This window comes from Pan paniscus, chromosome 15, assembly GCF_029289425.2.
Source record: "Pan paniscus chromosome 15, NHGRI_mPanPan1-v2.0_pri, whole genome shotgun sequence".
In the NCBI taxonomy this organism is placed as follows: domain Eukaryota; kingdom Metazoa; phylum Chordata; class Mammalia; order Primates; family Hominidae; genus Pan; species Pan paniscus.
Genome location: NC_073264.2, coordinates 107,447,538 through 107,472,622, shown reverse-complemented (window position 1 = coordinate 107,472,622; position 25,085 = coordinate 107,447,538). Strand labels below are relative to the sequence as shown.

The 25,085-nt window shown below is 40.3% G+C and overlaps 2 gene segments (V, D, J or C); both read left to right on the top strand.

The window, feature by feature from the left end:
• The first annotated feature begins 6,472 nt into the window (after positions 1-6,472).
• On the top strand, positions 6,473-8,938 carry LOC117975705 (immunoglobulin heavy variable 3-23-like). The segment is given in 2 exon segments: positions 6,473-6,580; positions 6,692-8,938. Coding segments are annotated over 2 exon segments (456 nt in total).
• An 8,269-nt stretch (positions 8,939-17,207) lies between these two features.
• LOC106635512 (immunoglobulin heavy variable 3-49-like) lies at positions 17,208-17,829 on the top strand. The segment is given in 2 exon segments: positions 17,208-17,317; positions 17,429-17,829. Coding segments are annotated over 2 exon segments (447 nt in total).
• The last annotated feature ends 7,256 nt before the right edge of the window (positions 17,830-25,085 follow it).

Sequence of the window (25,085 nt, the reverse complement as noted above, 5' to 3'; positions counted from 1 at the left end):
GGTTCAGACCAAAATGTCCCTATGTTTGTAGGTGTCCAGTGTGATGTGCAGGTGGTGGGGTCTCGGGGAGAGGCAAGAGGCAGAAAAGTGCGTAGGAGGCCGGGTGAGGCTGTAGACACTGTCAGCTCACTATGCCGATCTCACAACAGTGCTGGAGAAGGTGGGCGTCTGATGGAGCTTCCTAACAACGCTGTTGTCCAAGCTAATTCCATCAAGGCTGCTGGTTCCTCCTGGAGCATAGCTGTCCATCAGGAATCCCCCATGTGCCCAGCAGCAGCCACGCGTTAGCATCTTCACTGTGCACAGTCATTGTTTGGGAGGAGCTCCAGGATATGTCTCTTTGTCAAAAACTGGGTGATGATGTCAGAGATCTGTGCCGGGTGCCTGGTCCAGGTGCTCTCTGATGTTGGAAGTATAGGAGGTGCGTTCTCAGGGTGGGAACACCTTTTATGGAAATGTACAGAAGAAAACATGATTTTCCTTGGTTCTCTCAGATGACATGGAGAAGCAAGCGCGCAGCCTGCAAACAATTGTAATTTCCTGCTTTACCCCAAGTTCATGATTTCTTATAAACTTTGATTTCTGTCCAAGTACAGAGATATTGATTAGAGTGAGTTTGGTTCTTTCCACACACTAACCCTCACCTCCCCCAGATAGAGCACATTGTCCTCACTCTGAGTCCGAGGGAGGAGCTTTTCCTGTACAACTCAGGGCCTGCAGAGACCCCCGTGGGCAGCTTTGCAGAGTCAGATCTTCCCTCATGTGAGGCGACCTCCACTGCCCGTGATTGCTGCTCAGGTCTAATTGTGGATTCAGGATTAGGACACCCTTTGGGCTATCACAGGTCAATCTTATTCTGAAAATCACCGTAATTATAGATAGAGGTAATAATCCAGTACCCATTCTTCTGTCAGCAGTTTGTCTTTCTTATTTGGTTGAAAGTTTGAAGAAAAAATGTGACCATATATTCATCTAATTCTAACCTCTGAATCTGCTATTTGCTCTCGGGGACCTACAAATTGCAAAACAGTGAGTTCTTCATTTTCATCAAAATGTGCATATTTGTGAATTTCAACATGTTGTTCAGAACCTGTGCATGCCGACAACAGTGATTCTTGGTGCACTCCTGGCCTGGTGAAGTCCTCACAGATCCTCCCCCTGGCCTGTGCCATCTCTACTTCTCCATTACAAGCAGTGCTTCCTGCTGGAGCTGGATCTGTCAGCCCCCCAGGGAAGGGACTGGAGTGAATCAGGTGCACAGGTCGTGAGGGAGTGCACAGTCCAACCCACTCCTCAAGAGTCCAGTCACCATCTCCAGATCCACATCCAAAAAACAGTTTCTCCTACAGCTGAGCTACCTGAACAACGAGTACACAACCATGATTTTTATACAAAAGACACAGCGAGGGGAAGTCATTGTGCACTCAGAACACTCTATAAATTTTCCTCCTTAGTGTTATACCAAAACTGGTGTATATTTCAGATACTGAAATATTTACAACGTACATTATTATGCTAAGAATTCTAAGTTAGAAGTTAGAATGATAATTGTCTTTTTTTTCTTTTTTTCTTTTTTTTTTTTTTTTTGATACTGAGTCTCACTGTTGTTGCCTGGGCTGGAGTTCAATGATGCAATCTCGGCTCACTGCAACCTCTGCATCCCAGGTTGCAGCAATTCTCCTGCCTCAACCCCCCAAGTAGTTGAGATTACAGGCGCCTGCCACAATGCCTGGCTAATTTCTGTATTTTTAATGGAGACGGGGTTTCACCATGTTGGCCTGGCTGGTCTCAAACTCCTGACCTCAGGTGATCCAACCGCCTCAGCCTCCCAAAGTGCTGGAATTACAGGCAGGAGCCACTGCACCTAGCCAATTATCCTCTTTTCATAGATGGATAAACTAACCTAGGCCTTTGAAAATAAACCCTTATCTGAGAGTGAAAAGATAAGCCATAGATTTGGAGAGTTTGATTGCAAATCAAATATTTGGAAAAGGACTTTTATTACAAATATACGAATTACCTTACAATTGAACAACAAAACCACACAATTTAATTTTAAAATGGGCAAAGACCTGAATAGAAAGTGCATCTAACAATAAGTATAAAAAGTGACCAACTGGATTTTCATTAGGTAAATGTATGTTTAATATTGAAAAAATCCTAGTAACCTAATAGAATGGGCAAAATACACAATATTGACAATACCAAATGTTGACGAGGAAGTTGAAAAACAGGAATTTTCACCCATTGCTCCTGAGAATGCTGAATTGGCACATAGACAACTACAGTTAATAATTTATTGTATATTTCAAATTAGCTAGAAGATAACATTTAGAATGTTCTTACCACAAAGAAATAGTCAACGATTGAGATGAAGTTTGTCCCAGTTATCCAGATATGCACATAATATTCTTTTTTTCAAAAGATCACATGTACCACATAAAGGTTTTGAACTATTATGCATCTATTTAAATTACACGTTAAAAAACACCAATGGAGGGGAATCCGGCTAATTGCAGATTCCCATTGGATGGGACGTTCTGTATAATCTGTAAACTAATCAGAATCTGTGTTTTTCTAAAGGACATTAGGAATCGTTATACTAGTTTCTAAAGATAAGCCTTGCAAGTTTAATTATTTTCCTAATGGGTGGTGATTTTGAACATTGAAGAAATGTTAATATTTGTTTCTGGTTAAGTTTTCTTCTAGTCTCAGGAGAAAAGGTTTGCAGGGAGGAATCTGAGACTATCTTTCAGGTCTCAACTTCAATGTGATTATCTCAGTAAATATTTTCTGATACCCCCGAGTAGGGTAAGTCTCATATATGTCCAATAAACTAAAAGTAGAATTTTAAGCGCCCAAGCTGACTGAATGGAACCTTCCTCTTCACCAAGGAGTTCCAGAGACTTGAAAACCTAGTTCAGGCCACGTTAGAAACAGATCAGAAATGCCTCATTATACCCTCCTCACTTTGGAATTCAAGCACAACTGACCAGCATTTTCATGAAAACAGAGAACTCAAGGCTCAGAAAACAGATTCCGTGTAGGAGTAAGATACCAAATTCTAACCTGACTCAAGAATAGTATCACGTGACAGAAAGCAGGCCTTGAAAGGAATCAAAGGCTTTTACCCTAAAATATATTTCTTTGACATATTTTTAAATCGTCCTGCACAGTTATCTTTTGTGAGAGAGATTTACATTCTGTAGAGAATCTCCTTCCCTTTCTAGGTCTTTCGTTATACTGAGGAGATTAGCTGGCAGTCTAGCATCCTTAAAGGTCTTAGTAGAAAAACATTTGCCATCTATTGCCTCTAAGCGTGGCCACATAAGAGACTTCATCTGCATAATATGAATTTTGTTCTCCAAAACCTGTTATCTTAACCCAGACACTTTTTTCTACTGATTTCTGGTCTTTAGATAAAAACTTAAGTCTTTCAATGAATTGCCAATTGCAGAATCATTTAATTCACCTGTAAACAGTAATTATCTCCCCACACTGCCTCACTTCTAGCGGTTTTGTCTTTATGAAACAAATCAACATATATCTCACATGTATCAATTGATGTTATTAAATTTAACCTGCAATCAAACCACTTCGGGCACATGTTATCAGGATCCTCTGGGGCTGCGTCACAGGGCATGGACCCCACATTTGGCTCAGAATAAATCTCTCTAAGTATTTTCCAAAGTTGGCTTTTTATCGATAGAACCTACTCTGTGGTCTCTGTTACATTCAAAAGCATGATAGTAATAAAGTATTAGTTATTAAAAATAAGCACATGTTGGCAATTTCTTATGAAGTTACACATAGACTAACTATGGGATCAAGTGTAAATTTTCAAAGTATTTATGCAGTTATTTCAAAATTTATGTTCCACAGATACTTCTATCAGATCCTTTATATTAGATAATTATTTGTTTTATGATTTTTTTTGTAGATGATCATGCTGTATCTTTTCTAGGCCTTTATTGTAGAAAATTGTGTGAAACCAGTCAGGGCAACATTTGAAATTCATTGTCACAGTGGCTGCCTGAATTGCAGTGGGTTTCCTCTGCAGCCACCAGACACCCAGATTCCTCCAGTGACACCTTAATTTTGTTTCCTGCTTGGCATTGGGCCTTAAATTGTGCTTTCCAGAGAGACTCTGTCTTTCACCGCCCCCCCTCCCCACAGCCCGGGTCATGTCAGAGCCACAAGGAGCTGGTAATTGTCAATGTGGTGGGAAGGTTTGCACTGAACAGCACTCTCTGTCCTTCTGAGGGAGCCACACTCCAGGCAGACATCAGAGTCCTGGCTCAGGACGTGTCCTTGCAAGTATCCCTGCCCCTCCTGCAGGTGTGATGCTGATCCATGCATCTTCCTCCCATTCCTGGGTAGAGGGTCTCCTTGTTTTTTCCCAGATCTTCTTCCAGCAGCCACTATGTCTTCCCACTGATGTCTTCAGCTTCCTCTTTTCTGCCCTTCCCAGCAGGATGAGGCTGTTGTTCCTGAGGGAAAAGAGAGTAGGTGGGAGATGAGGCTGTTATTCCTGAGAGAATGGACAGAGCTTTGGAGCTTTTCTTTCTTCTCTCCCAGTTTCTATGAGTTCCTCCAGTGCCTGTAACACAGAGGTGTTAGTGGCTTTGCCCCTGCATGTTAATTCTTTGGTCATGTAGTGGTGGTGAGGGAGCTGGGTCTGGATGCATTTCAGCCACAGCTGCTGTTCCACTTCCCCACACAGAACCGTCTCGGGAGGAAGAGGGTGGAGATTTTTGTGATGTGTCCTCAATCCTGGCAGAAAAGGTTTCAATAGCAATAGGAGTCTCTCAGTTTAAGTCTTGTGAGAATTTAAAAAATAACTTCTTTATTATACTCAATTTTAAGCAATCGGGTAAATATATCTAATTTAATCTTGCATTAACTTATATGACATTTGCTGGCCTCTGCCTCAGATAAGATTATATTCTCTTCCTGTTTATCCTTACAAGTCACTGATTTTCACAAGAGGTAAGGTCTCTCATTTGCCCTATACATCAATAAACTCATGTATTAAATAAAATGTGCTAATTTGTAGCTCAGTAAGGCTAGTTGTTGTAAAAATAATACTTTTTTATTGGATGACTACATCTCCAGGTGGAGTAGAAGATACATTTCTAATACTCAGAAACTGGAAATAACACAAATGTTAAGGAGATTTATAAATAAATGATAGGGGTGTACTCATTAACTGGAATACTGTTCCTCATTAGAATCAACACCTTTATACACAATCAAATTACTGACTCACAAGTAATTATTCTGAGGAAGAAGCCACCCAAATGAAATAGAAACTAAAATATTTCACTTTAACAAAATCTTGAAAAATAGATCTAAAGTAACAAAGATGAGAGGTTGACTCAGTATAGTGAGAGAGAAATGACGGGAGGCAGGAATGAGAGGAACACAGGGAAGCAGGGAAGCTTTTAACTGTAATCATCATTATCTTGATTGTTATTTTGGATGCACAGGTAAGCACATGTGAAATTACATTTTTTTTCCTTTGGAGACATGGTTTTGATTTGTCATCCAGGCTGGAGCTCCGCGGTGAGATCATAGCTCTCTGCAGCCTCAGACCCTGGATCTCCAATACTCCTCCCTCTGCCCTATGTAGCTGGGACTACAGTTGTGCACCACCATGCTCGGCTTCAGTGCTTATTAAACTGCACACTTTAATTATGCAATATTTATTATATAGCAATAATGCCTCAATAAGGTTATTGCAAATAAGTGAATATATAATTGTTAGATAAAGACTGATGGAAAGATAGACACCAACATGAGAGAAGTATGACACTCAAGAAAATAAAACTGTAGGAAACGTGCTGTTCTTTACAATTGTTAGGTAATCACAAAAGAGCATACACATCACACCATGTTCCCATTACAGAGAAAAGGTTCTGTAAACCTCACTAGGTGCAACCCCTGTGTGCTGGGCTTGGTTCAGGGAGAAGTCAGGTCCAGTGGTGAGAAGCACAGGCCCAGATGCCCAGGTCACTCTGACCAAATGTGAGCTCTGGGGACACTGTACAACCCATCTGTGCTTCTGCTGGTAATTTCTCATTTGTAACATGGAAATAACATTGATACTACATACCATGGTTTCTCTGCATGTGTAAAAATAAAAGATTATTGGTGCGAACTTCAAAAATATGCAGTTTATGTAGATCTATTGTACCTCAATAAAACTTTTAAAATAAAAATTACAAAATTATAAGATTTATAGGTTTTAAGGGTTTACCACAGAACAAACTTACAATAAGTAACCACAATTCCCAAATGCTATCAATATCACAAATCTCCCCCAGGATGCTCTCACATGCTCTGAGCCCCATACTCTCCAAAGGCCTCTCACCCCAGAGCTTACTATATAGTAGGAGATATGCAAATAGAGCCCTCCCTCTGCTGATGAAAACCAGCCCAGCCCTGACCCTGCAGCTCTGGGAGAGGAGCCCCAGCCCTGGGATTTTCAGGAGTTTTCATTTGGTGATCAGGACTGAACACAGAGGACTCACCATGGAGCCATGGCTGAGCTGGGTGTTTCTTGCTGTTATTTTCAAAGGTAATACATTAAGACATTGAGAAATATTGAAATTGAGTGTGAGTGGATAAGAGTGAGAGAAACAGTGGATTTGTGTGGCAGTTTCTGACCAGGGTTTCTTTTTGTTTGCAGGTGTCCAGTGTGAGGTGCAGCTGGTGGAGTCTGGGGGAGGCTTGGTAAAGCCTGGGGGATCCCTGAGACTCTCCTGTGCAGCCTCTGGATTCACCTTCAGTAGCTATAGCATGAACTGGGTCCGCCAGGCTCCAGGGAAGGGGCTGGAGTGGGTCGCATATATTAGTAGTCCTAGTGGTAGTAGCACATACTACGCAGACTCTGTGAAGGGCCGGTTCACCATCTCCAGAGACAATTCCAAGAACACGCTATATCTGCAAATGAACAGCCTGAGAGCCGAGGACACGGCCGTGTATTACTGTGCGAGAGACACAGTGACGGGAAGTCATTGTGCGCCCAGGTGCAAACCTCCCTGCAGGAACGCTGGGGGGAAAGTCAGCTGCAGGGGGCGCTCAGGAGCCACTGACTAGAGTCATCCCCAGAGGCAGGTGCAGATGGAGGCTATTTCCTGTCAGGATGTGGAACGTCATCTTCCTCCGACAGTTTCTCTAGTGAACCTCTCTAACCTCAGAATTCTGTGCTTACTAATGTCATCTCTACGTATTTTTTAAAAGATCATTTTAATATGAGCACCTATTCTCACATGCACCAAATGCAGATTGACGCTTACAGAGATGAAAAGTTCTCAACCATGGTCACCAGGATGAGAGTCCTGAGGAAACTCAGGGGTGCCTGGTGACTCTTCTGCAATCAGTCCTGGGACAGAAACCTCAGGGAGATTCCCTGACTAGAACAGTCTTTAGGAATTTTTATCACAACCAACAGAGAGGCTGGGCCAGGGTCAGTGTCATGTAGAAGCTCACAGATTCCACGTCTGACCCCTCTCCTGACCCTAAAGCCAATCAGCATCTGCACTGACCTGGTGCTCCTTTTGCTCCCAATCCATGTTCTTTCTTTGGAGAGTTTCTTCTCCCTTTTTATTTGCTTTTCCTGTTTCCTGAAAAAGAAACAGATGGTCCCCTTGGTCCCCATTCCAGGGCTCAAGGCATTTTCTTGGAGCTCAGGTGGGGCTCAGGCTGTGGCTCCTGCAGCCACGTGGGAGAGGCTGATGGGATTTCCTTCTCTCCCCATTTTCTCAGGACCCTCCACTGTGCTGTGTGTAGGCTCATCTGGCAATGCAGTTGACCATTAATACTGAAGGGGATAAACTTATTTGATCAAAATGGGATGTGGATGTGGAATTAACCCTGTTCTGTGCACACTGTCAGAGTCATCTTCTTCAGAAGTAGTGTTAGAAAGAGCTTATGAAATTTATCGGCATCAAAATGGATCCACTTGTGTTAAAACCCTAATGAATGAAGCTGGGGAAGGCCATGAAGGAGGGTTCTAACACACATATTCCTATAATAATAAGAACTACCATAAATAGACTCTGCACAACCATAACCTTGCACAGAAGCCACCACAACCTTAAAAGAATGACTTCTCCCAGTGTATCTGCCCAGCAACTGCCTGTTCAACTTTACACCGATGTCCCCCCTGTTATTGATCCTTCTAGCCCAGGACAATTGTCTTAAACAGCTGATGTGACCCTCCTCATTTTTCTTTTATTCTTTATCTTCCTATACCAACCTGAATGCACCCATACATTTCAATTGCAATACAGTTCCTAGAATAAATATTATTATATTTTAGAGTCTCTCTCTCTCTGTTATTCAGGGTTGACAAGCTACAGATGGACATGCCACTTTCTTTTTTTATGACTTTTTTTTTAAATTTTATTATTCTTGTACTTTAAGTTTTAGGGTACCTGTGAACAATGTGCAGGTTTGTTACATATGTATACATGTGCCATGTTGTTGTGCTCCACCCATTAACTCGTCATTTAGCGTTAGGTATACCTCCTAATGCTCTCCCTCCCCACTACCCCCACCCTACAACAGTCCCTGGAGTGTGATGTTCCTCTTCCTGTGTCCATGTGTTCTCATTGTTCAATTCCCACCTATGAGTGAGGAAAAAAATGATGAGTTCATGTCCTTTGTAGGGACACGGAAGAAACTGGAAACCATCATTCTATCATTCTCAGCAAACTATCGCAAGGACAAAAGACATGCCACTTTTCTGTGAGATGTGGAGGATGACAGTTTTTGGAGATGTCTGGGAATACCCAGTGTCCAGAAGATCATCCATCAATAAGTGCAGGCTGGAGGTCCCAGAGAGATGCAAAGCTGCTGAAACACCATGGAATTTCATTTTCTCCAGTTCTGCTCTGATGGAATCAGGCCCACCTGTTTTGCTTGTCTTAAGTAAATTCACAGCACCACATATATTAGTGTTGCAGTGAATAACTATAAAGTCTATCCTAACCAAGTGTACCATCAAATTTACCATTACTCAGAGGGAAGAATCTTTAACATGAGATCTATGTTCATAATTTTTTTAAGGTGAAAAAGTGATCACTATCCAATCAGGCAAATATGATTTTGCTAATGAGTGGTAGATGTTGCATGTATTTTTGGATGTCAACCCTTTTTCAGATGCATGGCTTGCAATTATATTTTCCCATTCTGTAGGTTGGAATTCTTTCCACACTTTGTAGAATCTTTTTGTTGTGATGTAGTTCCACCTGTTTAATTCTGCTTTTGCTGTCTGTGCCTTTAATGTGAAATATAGGAAATCATTGTTAATATTATTTTCTGTGTGGGTGAAATTTTACAATTGCAGGCCATATGTTTAAATATCTGGCCCATTCAGAGTCATTTTTGTGTTTATTCTAACCCAAAATTCTTAACTCTTTGCATGTGTACATCCAGTTTTTCTAACAAATTCATAGGGAGAGACTTGGTTTATCTGTTTTATATTGTGGGTTCTTATGCTGAAAATCAGTTTGCCATTGATACATCAGTTTATTTCTGAGCTCTTTCTACATGTTTATGCCAACTCCATCCTGTTTTTATTATTCTACTTTTGTTATTAGTTTTGAAATCTGGAAGTAAGATGTAAGTTTATTTTTGCCTTTTTACAGATGCTATAGCAAAATATTTTAACCTTTCACCCTTCCATATAAAAGTATGGCTTTAAATAATGACTTTTATTATATACAGGTTATATTCTCGTATTCCTAATTTTTAGAGGTTTTATTATGAGATCTTGAATTTTTTAAATGTTATTTTCTGTGTCTGGTGAGAAGTTAACTGATGCTTTTCCTTTATTCTCTTAATTTACCACATCAGATTTATTGACTTGAAGATATTGATTCATCAGTGCATCTCAAAAATAATTTGGAGCTTGTCATGGAGTACAATCCTTTTAAAGTCTTATAGAACTTAGTTGACTATGAATTGGGAGTAGCTTGTTTATATATACTAAGAACATTTGTCAGAAGTTTGGTTTTCTTCTTTTGCCTTGTCTATTACTGGTAATACAGTGATTGGAGCCTCTTAGAAAGAGTTTAGAAGGTGGGGACCTCACGGATTTTTTAAAAAGTTAGAGAACGGTTGTCATCACTTTTTTAAACGCTGAGAGTCATTTGTTATCTAATATATAACCCATCATGAGGAATATCTCTAGTGTGCTTGGGAAGCATGCATATTACGCTGCTGTTGGCTGGAATGTTCCGTAGATGTCTGTTAGGGCAGTTTGTTCGAGAGTGCTTAAGTCCACGGGCTTCCTAAGAATTTTTCTGTGGATGCTCTATACATTATTGAAGGCGAGGTTTTGAAGTCTCCTAATTTTTTTTGTAGTTTTCTATTTCTCCTTTTATACATCTTAAAGTTTCATAAATGTAGTTATATTTCTAGTTTTTCAAATATGTAAAAGAGAAATAAAAATATTTGCTTAGTAATTTTAATGAGAAAATCACATAACAAGAAATTATATTTTCCAAATGCTGCCATCAACACTAAACTCCTCCAGGACTCTCACATCTGCCCTGGGCTCTGCTCTCTCCTCAGGCATCCCACCTCAGCATTTGCTGCAGAGGAGGGGACGTGAAAATAGGGCCCTCCCTTTCCTGATGGAAACCATCGCAGCCCTGAGCCTACAGCTCTGGGAGAAGAGCCCCAGTCCAGCATTACCAGGAGTTTTGATTTGACAATCAGCTCTGAACACACATGGCTCACCATAGAGTTAGGGCTGAGCTGGGTTTTCTTGTTGCTATTTTAAAAGGCAAATAATGGAGAACTAGAGATATTAAGCATGAGTGGATGTGAGTGAAAATACAGTGATTATGTGTGGCAGGTTCAGACCAAAATGTCCCTATGTTTGTAGGTGTCTAGTGTGAGGTGCAGGTGGTGGAGTGTAGGGGAGAGACAAGAGGCAGAAAAGTGTGCAGGAGGACGGGTGAGGCTGTAGACACTGTCAGCCCACTATGCCAATCCCACCACAAGTGCTGGAGAAGGTGGGAGTCTGATGAAGCTTACTAACAACCTGTGGTCCAAGCTAATTCCATCAAGGCTGCTGGTTCCTCCTGGAGCATAGCTGTCCATCGGGAATCTCCCATGTGCCCAGCAGCAGCCACGCGTTAGCATCTTCACTGTGCACAGTCATTGTTTGGGAGGAGCTCCAGGATGTGTCTCTTTGTCAAAAACTGGGTGATGATGTCAGAGAGCTGTGCCAGGTGCCTGGTCCAGGTGCTCCCTGACATTGGAGGTATAGGAGGTGCGTTCTCAGGGTGGGAACACTTTTTATGGAAATGTACATAAGAAATCACGATTTTCCTTGGTTCTCTTAGATGACATGGAGAAGCAAGCATGCACCCTGCAAACAATTGTAATTTCCTGCTTTACCCCAAGTTCATGATTTCTTGTAAACCTTGGTTTCTGTCCAAGTACAGAGATTTGATTAGAGTGAGTTTGGTTCTTTCCACACACTAACCCTCACCTCCCCCAGATAGAGCACATTGTCCTCACTCTGAGTCTGAGGGAGGAGCTTTTCCTGTACAACTCAGGGCCTGCAGAGACCCCCGTGGGCAGCTTTGCAGAGTCAGATCTTCCCTCATGTGAGGCGACCTCCACTGCCCGTGATTGCTGCTCAGGTCTAATTGTGGATTCAGGATTAGGACACCCTTTGGGCTATCACAGGTCAATCTTATTCTGAAAATCACCGTAATTATAGATAGAGGTAATAATCCAGTACCCATTCTTCTGTCAGCAGTTTGTCTTTCTTATTTGGTTGAAAGTTTGAAGAAAAAATGTGACCATATATTCATCTAATTCTAACCTCTGAATCTGCTATTTGCTCTCGGGGACCTACAAATTGCAAAACAGTGAGTTCTTCATTTTCATCAAAATGTGCATATTTCTGAATTTCAACATGTTGTTCAGAACCTGTGCATGCCGACAACTGTGATTCTCGGTGCACTCCTGGCCTGGTGAAGTCCTCACAGATCCTCCCCCTGGCCTGTGCCATCTCTACTTCTCCATTACAAGCAGTGCTTCCTGCTGGAGCTGGATCTGTCAGCCCCCCAGGGAAGGGACTGGAGCGACTCAGGTGCAAAGATCATGAGGGAGTGCACAATCCAACCCACTCCTCAAGAGTCCAGTCACCATCTCCAGATCCACATCCAAAAAACAGTTTCTTCTACAGCTGAGCTACCTGAACAAAGAGTACACAACCATGATTTTTATACAAAAGACACAGCGAGGGGAAGCCATTATGCGCTCAGAACACTCTACAAATTTTCCTCCCTAGTGTTATACCAAAACTGGTATATATTTCAGATACTGAAATATTTACAACCTACGTTATTATGCTAACAATTCTAAGTTAGAAGTTAGAATGATAATTGTCTTTTTTTTTCCTTTTTTTTTTTTTTTTTTTTGATACTGAGTCTCACTGTTGTTGCCTGGGCTGGAGTTCAATGGTGCAATCTCGGCTCACTGCAACCTCTGCATCCAGGTTGCAGCAATTCTCCTGCCTCAACCCCCCAAGTAGTTGAGATTACAGGTGCCTGCCACGATGCCCGGCTAATTTCTGTATTTTTAATAGAGACGGGGTTTCACCATGTTGGCCTGGCTGGTCTCAAACTCCTGACCTCAGGTGATCCAACCGCCTCAGCCTCCCAAAGTGCTGGAATTACAGGCAGGAGCCACTGCACCTGGCCAATTATCCTCTTTTCATAGATGGATAAACTAACCTAGGCCTTTGAAAATAAACCCTTATCTGAGAGTGATAAGATAAGCCATAGATTTGGAGAGTTTGCTTGCAAATCAAATATTTGGAAAAGGACTTTTATTACAAATATACAAATTACCTTACAATTGAACAATAACAAAACCACACAATTGAATTTTAAAATGGGCAAAGACCTGAATAGAAAGTGCATCTAACAATAAATATAAAAAGTGACCAACTGGATTTTCATTAGGTAAATGAATGTTTAATATTGAAAAAATCCTAGTAACCTAATAGAATGGGTAAAATACACAATATAGACAATACCAAATGTTGACGAGGAAGTTGAAAAACAGGAATTTTCACCCATTGCTCCTGAGAATGCTGAATTGGCACATAGACAACTAGAGTTAATAATTTATTGTATATTTCAAATTAGCTAGAAGATAACATTTAGAATGTTCTTACCACAAAGAAATAGTCAATGATTGAGATGAAGGTTGAAGGTTGTCCCAGTTATCCAGATATGCACATAATTTTCTTTTTTTCAAAATATCACATGTACCACATAAAGGACATTAGAAATCGTTATACTAGTTTCTAAAGATAAGCCTTGCAAGTTTAATTATTTTCCTAATGGGTGGCGATTTTGAACATTGAAGAAATGTTAATATTTGTTTCTGGTTAAGTTTTCTTCTTCTAGTCTCAGGAGAAAAGGTTTGCAGGGAGGAATCTGAGACTATCTTTCAAGTCTCAACTTCAATGTGATTATCTCAGTAAATATTTTCTGATACCCCTGAGTAGGGTAAGTCTCATATATGTCCAATAAACTAAAAGTAGAATTTTAAGCGCCCAAGCTGACTGAATGGAACCTTCCTCTTCACCAAGGAGTTCCAGAGACTTGAAAACCTAGTTCAGGCCACGTTAGAAACAGATCAGAAATGCCTCATTATACCCTCCTCACTTTGGAATTCAAGCACAACTGACCAGCATTTTCATGAAAACAGAGAACTCAAGGCTCAGAAAACAGATTCCGTGTAGGAGTAAGATACCAAATTCTAACCTGACTCAAGAATAGTATCACGTGACAGAAAGCAGGCCTTGAAAGGAATCAAAGGCTTTTACCCTAAAATATATTTCTTTGACATATTTTTAAATCGTCCTGCACAGTTATCTTTTGTGAGAGAGATTTACATTCTGTAGAGAATCTCCTTCCCTTTCTAGGTCTTTCGTTATACTGAGGAGATTAGCTGGCAGTCTAGCATCCTTAAAGGTCTTAGTAGAAAAACATTTGCCATCTATTGCCTCTAAGCGTGGCCACATAAGAGACTTCATCTGCATAATATGAATTTTGTTCTCCAAAACCTGTTATCTTAACCCAGACACTTTTTTCTACTGATTTCTGGTCTTTAGATAAAAACTTAAGTCTTTCAATGAATTGCCAATTGCAGAATCATTTAATTCACCTGTAAACAGTAATTATCTCCCCACACTGCCTCACTTCTAGCGGTTTTGTCTTTATGAAACAAATCAACATATATCTCACATGTATCAATTGATGTTATTAAATTTAACCTGCAATCAAACCACTTCGGGCACATGTTATCAGGATCCTCTGGGGCTGCGTCACAGGGCATGGACCCCACATTTGGCTCAGAATAAATCTCTCTAAGTATTTTCCAAAGTTGGCTTTTTATCGATAGAACCTACTCTGTGGTCTCTGTTACATTCAAAAGCATGATAGTAATAAAGTATTAGTTATTAAAAATAAGCACATGTTGGCAATTTCTTATGAAGTTACACATAGACTAACTATGGGATCAAGTGTAAATTTTCAAAGTATTTATGCAGTTATTTCAAAATTTATGTTCCACAGATACTTCTATCAGATCCTTTATATTAGATAATTATTTGTTTTATGATTTTTTTTGTAGATGATCATGCTGTATCTTTTCTAGGCCTTTATTGTAGAAAATTGTGTGAAACCAGTCAGGGCAACATTTGAAATTCATTGTCACAGTGGCTGCCTGAATTGCAGTGGGTTTCCTCTGCAGCCACCAGACACCCAGATTCCTCCAGTGACACCTTAATTTTGTTTCCTGCTTGGCATTGGGCCTTAAATTGTGCTTTCCAGAGAGACTCTGTCTTTCACCGCCCCCCCTCCCCACAGCCCGGGTCATGTCAGAGCCACAAGGAGCTGGTAATTGTCAATGTGGTGGGAAGGTTTGCACTGAACAGCACTCTCTGTCCTTCTGAGGGAGCCACACTCCAGGCAGACATCAGAGTCCTGGCTCAGGACGTGTCCTTGCAAGTATCCCTGCCCCTCCTGCAGGTGTGATGCTGATCCATGCATCTTCCTCCCATTCCTGGGTAGAGGGTCTCCTTGTTTTTTCCCAGATCTTCTTCCAGCAGCCACTATGTCTTCCCACTGATGTCTTCAGCTTCCTCTTTTCTGCCCTTCCCAGCAGGATGAGACTGTTGTTCCTGAGGGAAAAGAGAGTAGGTGGGAGATGAGGCTGTTATTCCTGAGAGAATGGACAGAGCTTTGGAGCTTTTCTTTCTTCCACCCCAGTTTCTACAAGTTCCTCCAGTGCCTGTAACACAGAGGTGTTAGTGGCTTTGCCCCTGCATGTTAATTCTTTGGTCATGTAGTGGTGGTGAGGGAGCTGGGTCTGGATGCATTTCAGCCACAGCTGCTGTTCCGTTTCCCACACAGAACCATCTCGGGAGGAAGAGGGTGGAGATTTTTGTGATGTGTCCTCAATCCTGGCAGAAAAGGTTTCAATAGCCATAGGAGTCTCTCAGTTGTAAGTCTTGTGAGAATTTAAAAAATAACTTCTTTATTATACTCAATTTTAAGCAATCGGGTAAATATATCTAATGTAATCTTGCATTAACTTATATGACATTTGCTGGCCTGTACCTCAGATAAGATTATATTCTCTTCCTGTTTATCCTTACAAGTCACTGATTTGATTTTCACAAGAGCTAAGGTCTCTCGTTTGCCCTATGCATCAGTAAACTCATGTATTAAATAAAATGTGCTAATTTGTAGCTCAGTAAGGCTAGTTGTTGTAAAAATAATACTTTTTTATTGGATGCCTACATCTCCAGGTGGAGTAGAAGATACATTTGTAATACTCAGAAACTGGAAATAACACAAATGTTAAGGAGATTTATAAATAAATGATGGGGGTGTACTCATTAACTGGAATACTGTTCCTCATTAGAATCAACACCTTTATACACAATCAAATTACTGACTCACAAGTAATTATTCTGAGGAAGAAGCCACACAAATGAAATAGAAACTAAAAGATTTCACTTTAACAAAATCTTGACAAATAGATCTGAATTAACAAAGATGAGAGGTTGACTGAGTATAGTGAGAGAGGAATGACGGGAGGCAGGAATGAGAGGAACACAGGGAAGCTTTTAACTGTAATCATCATTATCTTGATTGTTATTTTGGATACACAGTTGAGCACATGTGAAATTACATTTTTTTTTTCCTTTGGAGACATGGTCTTGCTTTGTCATCCAGGCTGGAGCTCAGTGGTGAGATCACAGCTCTCTGCTGCCTCAGACCCTGGATCTCCAATACTCCTCCCTCTGCCCTATGTAGCTGGGACTACAGTTGTGCACCACCATGCTCAGCTTCAGTGTGTATTCAACTGCACACTTTAATTATGCAGTATTTATTATATAGCAATAATGCCTCAATAAGGGTATTGCAAATAAGTGAATATATCATTTGTTAGATAAAGACTGATGGAAAGATAGACACCAACATGAGAGAAGTATGACACTCAAGAAAATAAAACTAGGAAACGTGCTGTTCTTTACAATTGTTAGGTAATCACAAAAGAGCATACACGTCACACCATGTTCCCATTACAGAGAAAAGGTTCTGTAAACCTCACTAGGTGCAACCCCTGTGTGCTGGGCTTGGTTCAGGGAGAAGTCAGGTCCAGTGGTGAGAAGCACAGGCCCAGATGCCCAGGTCACTCTGACCAAATGTGAGCTCTGGGGACATTGTACAACCCATCTGTGCTTCTGCTGGTAATTTCTCATTTGTAACATGGAAATAACATTGATACTACATACCATGGTTTCTCTGCATGTGTAAAAATAAAAGATGATTGGTGCGAACTTCAAAAATATGCAGTTTATGTAGATCTATTGTACCTCAATAAAACTTTTAAAATAAAAATTACAAAATTATAAGATTTATAGATTTTAAGGGTTTACCACAGAACAAACTTACAATAAGGAACCACAATTCCCAAATGCTGTCAATATCACAAATCTCCCCCAGGACGCTCTCACATGCTCTGAGCCCCACACTCTCCAAAGGCCTCTCACCCCAGAGCTTACTATATAGTAGGAGATATGCAATTAGAGCCCTCCCTCTGCTGATGAAAACCAGCCCAGCCCTGACCCTGCAGCTCTGGGAGAGGAGCCCCAGCCGTGGGATTTTCAGGAGTTTTCATTTGGTGATCAGGACTGAACACAGAGGACTCACCATGGAGCCATGGCTGAGCTGGGTGTTTCTTGCTGTTATTTTCAAAGGTAATACATTAAGACATTGAGAAATATTGAAATTGAGTGTGAGCGGATAAGAGTGAGAGAAACAGTGGATTTGTGTGGCAGTTTCTGACCAGGGTTTCTTTTTGTTTGCAGGTGTCCAGTGTGAGGTGCAGCTGGTGGAGTCTGGGGGAGGCTTGGTAAAGCCTGGGGAATCCCTGAGACTCTCCTGTGCAGCCTCTGGATTCACCTTCAGTAGCTATAGCATGAACTGGGTCCGCCAGGCTCCAGGGAAGGGGCTGGAGTGGGTAGGTTTCATTAGAACCAAAGCTAAAGGTGGGACAACAGATTACGCCGCGTCTGTGAAAGGCAGATTCACTATCTCAAGAGATGATTCCAAAAGCATTGCCTATCTGCAAATGAACAGCCTGAAAACCGAGGACACAGCCGTGTATTACTGTACTAGAGACACAGTGAGGGGAGGTCAGTGTGAGCCCAGACACAAACCTCCCTGCAGGGGCGCGCAGGGCCACCAGGGGGCGCTCGGGACCCACTGAGGGCGGGACAGGAGCAGGTGCCGGGAGAGGTTTCCTTTCTCCTCAGCTGGAAAAGTCAGGTTTGTGTTTGCCGGACTCTGGAGCTTTCTAGGCTGTGACGTTTTATTACTTGTGTTTATTATGAATTTATTGTCGTTAGTATTTAAATTTTAGTAATTTAAAAATTATATATATATATGTTTACACTTTAATGAAATAAACATTCCTATTTGCACCGATTCTTCCAGAGTTTTATTGACATTTGTTGACATCAGCAGCTACGAAGCTATAGGGACATAAATTTATAACCGTAAAAAGATGTACAGGCCAGGCGCGGTGGCTCACGCATGTAATCCCAGCACCTTGGAAGCCCTAGGTGGGCTGATCACTTGAGGCCAGGAGTTCGAGACCAGCCTGGGCAAAATAGTGAAACTCCATCTCTACTAAAAATGCAAAAATCAGCTGTGCGTATTGGCGTGTGCCTTTAATCCCAGCTACTAGGTAGGCTGAAGCAGGAGAATCACTTGAACACGGAAGGCAGAGATTGCAGTGAGCTAAATGACGCCACTGCACTCCAGCCTGGGTGACAGAGCTGGACAGATCGAATCTTGATTCGATCTCAAAACAAAAACAAAAACAAAAACAAAAAGAAAACAAAGAAAGAAAAAATATATAAATACAAAGACATATGCATATATGTGTAGGAATTCATAATAAACATTACAATAAAGTAATTCTAAAAATATGTCCTAAAGAATCAAACTTAATGATGAGCTAAATGTAAATTATTTGAGTATTTCACAATTGATTTTGGTTATTTTTAATTGTTTACATCAATTGATTTATATTTGTTCATTTAACTACTGTTAAATAATGGTTATTTCAAATGTGGTTGTCACAATAAATAATAAGAATTTGAATTGATAAATGATAATTATCTTAATCATTTCTTAATTATCTTAGTTATCCCATATGGTATTCGCAAATCATAACATTGCTTCTTACCTTGTAAATATAAACAACCATAATTTGTGAATTTAAAATAAAATTTTTTATTTTAATTTTTTAAAATTTATCCCAGATCATTATCTTTTTCTTCAGTTCCAGCTCTCATTTGATGGTCTCAAGGGCCCATCTGCACCCCTGTCTCCTGAAGGCTTCTGGGAGTGGCTGTGGGACAGGCAGAAGCAGGAGCCCGTGTGAGTCCACATGACCTGGAGCCTCCCTCTCCTTGGGTTAGGCCATCTCCTCGGGATCACAGGGCTCTTCATTATCCTCACCCCGCTGTTGTACCAAACAAGCAACATCACACTTCAATTCATCACGCTTTGCTTTAATTTTCTAAATCATCGTGAAGGTGATAATGTTAACAGTAAATGTATCACTAACAAATAGGATAAGCCCTTTTCCATGGGACAGGGTTTCTTACAAGGACTTGACATGTATTATGTATTTTCCATTTCTTTATAGATGAGATACTAATATCTCCATATTGGAGACAATTCCTTTAAGTCATTTCTTAAAATTAATTTTTCCTAGGACTCCAAACAAATCCATGATATAGTTGAAAATTTCAGGTGTAAGAGCTGGGCCAACATTGAGACTATATTAACATTTATAACATGTGCTTGCAAATATTGTTATTTTTCTGTCGGCTGTCCCCAGTTATGGTTTGACACAAAATGTTAGTAATTTATCCTAATAAAACAGTTTACAATATTATATCAATAGTTTATTAACTTTGTATAACTAATAATATAAAATGTTCAACATATTTTAGCCATATTTTACTTATTTGTGAAATGTGTGTTTATTAATGTTTCATTTTAAGATGTCACCTTTATCTTTTTTATTTCTGGGATTTTATTCTAGTAGATATAACTAAATGTCTTTAAATAATTATTGTAATAATCACATTTACATTTTCTATTTGAATTTTCATATGCATGTTATTAAGATTTTAATTTCAATAAAAATATTTTCCTCCAATTGTCTATTTTCTGTTTTTATGAGATAACATATACAAAAATGCATAGCTCTTCAATGTACAGTTTGAGGGTTTCTGGCAAATGTGCACGTTTGTCTCCAGCACCTAAGTTAGGGTGAGGAGCAGGTCCATCTCCACAAGTGTCCTCTCAGTGTTTCCAGTCAGCTCTTACATAAGGATTTTTTTTAAATTTCAACTTTTAATTTAGATACAGAGGGGACGTGTGTGGACTTGTCACACGGGATTATTGAGTGATGCTGAGGTTTGGAATCCAGATTCCATCACCCCCTCCCTCCACTCTCCAGCAGTCCACGGTGTCTATTGTTCTTCTATTTATGTCCATGTGTGCTCAATGCTGAGCTCCCACATAGGAGAATATGTGGTATTCGGTTTTCTGTTCCTGCATTTATTTGTTTATGATTAAGACCAACAGCTCCATTAATTTTGCGGCAAGGGAAATGATTTCATTCTTTTTCATGGCTGTGTAGTATTACATAGTGTAGATGTACCACATTTTGTATATTCAGTCTACCAGTGATGTGCATCTGGGTTAAACTACGTCTTTGCCACTGTGACTAGCACAGCCATGAATATGCATGTGTAGGTGTCTCTTTGGTAGAATTATTTATTTACTTTTTAGTGTATACCCTGTAGTGGAATTGCTGGGTAAAATGATATCTCTGTTTTAAGTTCTTTGAGAAATCTCCAGTCTGCTTTCCAAAGTGGCAAGACTAATTTATATTCTCATCAACAGTGTATAAGTGTTCTCTTTTCTCCAAAGTCCCACAAGCATCCTTTGTTTTTCGACTTTTTTGTGATACCATTCTGAGTGGTGTGTTGCTGCTCACCTACAATCATCTCATATTTGATAAGGCTGATGAAAAGAAGCAATGAGGAAAGGACTCCCTGTTCAATAAATGATACTGGGACAACTGGCTAGCCATATGATGAAGATTGAAGCTGACCCTGTACTTTCAACATATATAAAATTAACTCAAAATTGATTAAAGCCTTAAATGTAGGATCTCAAACCATAAAACTCCTTGAAGACACCCTTGAAAACACTCTTATCGACACCAGTTTTGACAAAAAATTTTTGGCTAAGTATCCAAGGCCAGTTGCAACAAAAAGAAAAATAGACAAGTGGGACCTAATTAGTTAAGGAGTTTCTGCACAGTAAGACAAACAAACATAACTATCAGCAGTGTAAGCAGACAATCTACAGAATGTGAGAAGATATTCACAAGCATTGCATCCCACAAAGCCCTAGTATCCAGAGTCTGTAGATAACTCAAAGAAATCAAAAAGAACCAAAAAAAAAAAAAACCCTTTAAAAATTGGCTGATATGGTTTGCTGTGTCCCCACCCAAATTTCAACTTGAATTGTATCTCCCAGAATTCCCATGTGTTGTGAGAGGGACCCAGGGGGAGGTAATTGAATCATAGGGGCTGGTATTTCCCGTGCTATTCTCTTGATAGTGAATAAGTCTCATGAGATCTCATGGGCTTATCAGGGATTTCCGGTTTTGCTTCTTCCTCATTTTCTCTTGCCACCCGCCAGGTAAGGAGTGCCTTTTTCCTCCCACCATGTTTCTGAGGCCTCCCAAGCCATGTGGAATGTAAGTCCAATTAAACTTCTTTTTCTTCCCAGTTTTGGATATGTCTCTATCAGCAGTTTCAAAACGGACTAATACATAGGCAAACGACACACACACTTCTCAAAAGAATACATGCAAGTGCCCAGCAAATATATTGTAAAAATGTTTAACATCACTAATCATCAGAGAAATGCAAGTAGAAAAATGTTCTGATTTCTGTCACTATAGGAGGTCCCTTTTTCTTGTTTAGAACTTCATATACATGGAATAAAATATTATAGATCATTTTTGTAAGGGGCAACTTTTACTATTTGTGAGGTTCATTCATGTAATAGCATTTATCAAGGTTTTGTCATCATATGTATAAATATGTATGTACTCATACACATATAGATATTTCATATCTAAATCAATTACATTAATAAATGACAGATTATTAAATAAATAAATCTGTTTATTAAGTAAATAAGTGACAATATGTATATCTATTTTCCTGTTGATGGGATTTAAATTTGTTTCCAAAATAAACATCATAAACAAAACTATTATAAGTATCTTTGTACAAGTTCTTCTGTTTATATTCACACATTTTATTGATAAAATATGTAGATATATAAGTATGCATTATAACTTTTCAGCTTTATGGAGCTATCACTGACAAATAAAATTGTATATATTTAGGGTACACCACTTGATGTATTGATGTACCTGGGGAGATGCTCATCATGATCAAGGTAATCTACATGCCTGTCCTCTCAGAGAGTTATCATTTTATGTCTTTAATTTACTGTGTGTGTGTGACAAAAACACCTAATATCTACTCTTCTGGCAAAAGATACCTTTATAATACAATATTCATTAGTGTAGTCACATTGCTTTACGTTTGATCTCCAGAACTATTTCAACCTGTGTTTTAGTCCATTCTCACCCTAATGTAAGGAACTACCTGAGACTGGGAAATTTACGAAGAAAAGTGGTTTAGTTGACTCGCGGTTCTGCAGGCTTAACAGGAAGCATTATTGGGAGGCATCAGGAAACTTACAGACATCATGGAAAGTGAAGGGGAAGCAAGGACCTTCTTCACATGCTGGCAGGGGAGAGAGAGAGAAAGAGCAAGGCGAGATGAGCCACACTTTTAAACCATGAGATCTTGTGAGATCTTGCAAGAATCACAAAGGGGAAGGTTGCCCCCATTATTCAATCTCTCCCCATCAGACCCCTCCTACAACACTTGGGGATTAAAATTTAACATGAGATTTGGGTGAAAATGCAGAGACAAACCATATCATTCCACCCCTGGTCCATGACAAATCTCATGTCCTTCTCACATTGCAAAATATATTTATCCCTTCTCAACGGTCTCCCAATCTTAACTCATTTCAGCATAATCATAAAAATCTATAGTCTAAAGTCTCCTCTGACAAGGTCAGTTTCTTCCCGCTATAAATCTGTAAAATTAAAAACAAGTTAGTTATTTCCAAGATACAATGGGGATGCACGTACTGGGTAAATGCTCCCAATCCAAATAGGAGAAATTGGCCACAGAAAATGGATTACAGGTCCCATGCAAGTCCAAACACCAGCAGGGCAGTCATTAAATGTTAAAGCTCCAAAGTAATTTTTCTTTTACCCCATGTCTCACATGCAGGACACACTGATACAAGAGATGGTCTCCCAAGGCCTTGGGAAGCTCCACCCTTGTGGCTCTGTAGGGTCCAGCGCCCATGGCTGCTTTCATAAGCTGGCATTGAGTTCCTGTGGCTTTTCTAGGCACACCGTGCAAGCTGTTGGTGGTTCTACCATTCTGGGGTCTGGAGGACAGTGGTCCTCTTCTCACAGATCCACTAGACAGCGCCTCAATGGGGACTCTGTGTGGGGGATCCAACATCACATTTTCCTTCTACACTGGCCTAGTAGAGGTACTCCATTAGGGCTCAGCCCCTTCATCAGACTTCTGCCTGAATATCCAGGCATTTTCGTATATCATCTGAAATCTAGGAGGAGGTTCCCAAACCTCAGCTCTTGCCTTATATGCACCAGCAGACTCAACACCATGTGGAAGCAACCAAAGCTTAGGGCTTGCACCCTCTGAAGCAATGGTCTGAGCTGGACCTTGGTCCCTTCTAGCTATGGCTGGCACGAGACAGACAGGAGTGTAAGGTGCCATGTCTCAAGGCTGTACAGAGCAGTCAAGTACTGGGCCTGGACCATGAAATCATCTTTCTCTCCTGGGCTTCTGGGCCTGTGATGGGAGGGGCTGCCACAAAGATCTCTGAAATGCCCTGGGAACATTTTTCCCATTGGGCTCCTCATTACTTATTCAAATTTCTGCAGCCAGCTTGAATTTCTCCCCAGGACATGGGTTCTTGTTGTCTACCAGATGGTCAGGCTGCAATTTTTTTCCAACCTTTTATGCTCTGCTTCCCTTTTAAATATGAGTTTCAATTTCAGACCATCTTTTCATGAATGCATATGACTTATGTTTTCAGAAACAGCCAGGGAAAATCTTGAATGCTTTGCTGGTTAGAAATTTATTCTGCCAGATACCTTAAATCATCTCTCCCTAGTTCAACATAGCACAGATCTCTAGGGCAGGGGCAAAATGCCACTAGTCTTTTTGCTAAAGCATGGCAAGTGTGAGCTTCACTCCAGTTCGCAAGAAGTTCTTCATCTTCATCTGAGACCACCTCAGCCTGGACTTTATTGTCCATATCACTATCAGCACTTTGGTCAAAACCATTCAGTAAGCCTCTAGGAAATTTCAAACTTTTCCACGACTTCCTGTCTTCTTGTGAGCCCTCTAGGCTTTCCCAACATCTGTCCATTACAAAGTCACTTCCCCATTTTCAGGTATCGTAATAGCAGTACCGCACTCCTGGTGCAAATTTTCTATATTAGTCCATTTTCCCACTGCTATAAAGAACTACTTGAGACTGTAATTTATGAAGAAAAGACGGTTAGTTGGCTTACAGTTCTGCAGGCTAAACAGGAAGTGTTACTGGGAGGCATCAGGACACACAACCATGGCAGAAGGTGAAGGGGAAGCAAGAACATTCTTCACATGGTGGCAGGAGAAAGACAGCAAGTGAGCGGGGAGGTGCCACACTTTTAAACCATCAGATCTCTTGAGAATTTTATCATGAGAACAGCAAAGAGGAAGATCACCTCATGATTCAATCACTTTATATTAGGCCCTTCCTTCAACATGTAGGGATTACAATTTGACATGAGATTTGCGTGGGAACACGGGGTCAAACCACATCAACCTGCATAACCGAAATTTTTACCCTTTGACCCACATCGCCCAATATTTTCCTCCTCCCAGGCCCTGGGAGCTACTATCCTACTCTGCTTCCAAGAGCTGGAATATTTTACATTCTACATATAAATGAGATCATGCAGCATTTGTCTTTCTGTGTCTGGCTTATTCTAATTAGCATAATGTTCTCTATGATGCTGAAAATGTAAGAATTTCCTTCTTTTAAAGGCTGAATAATATTCAATTTTATGTATGTATACGCCACATTTTATCTGTTCATTCATAAATGGACATTGACTTATTTTCCATATCTAGGCTATTATGAATAACCTCACAATGAACATATTTGATACACTCAGTTCATTTTCTCTAGATGTACACTTAGAAGTGGGTATACCCTATGTTCAATTCATTCAGTAATCTTAATGTTGTT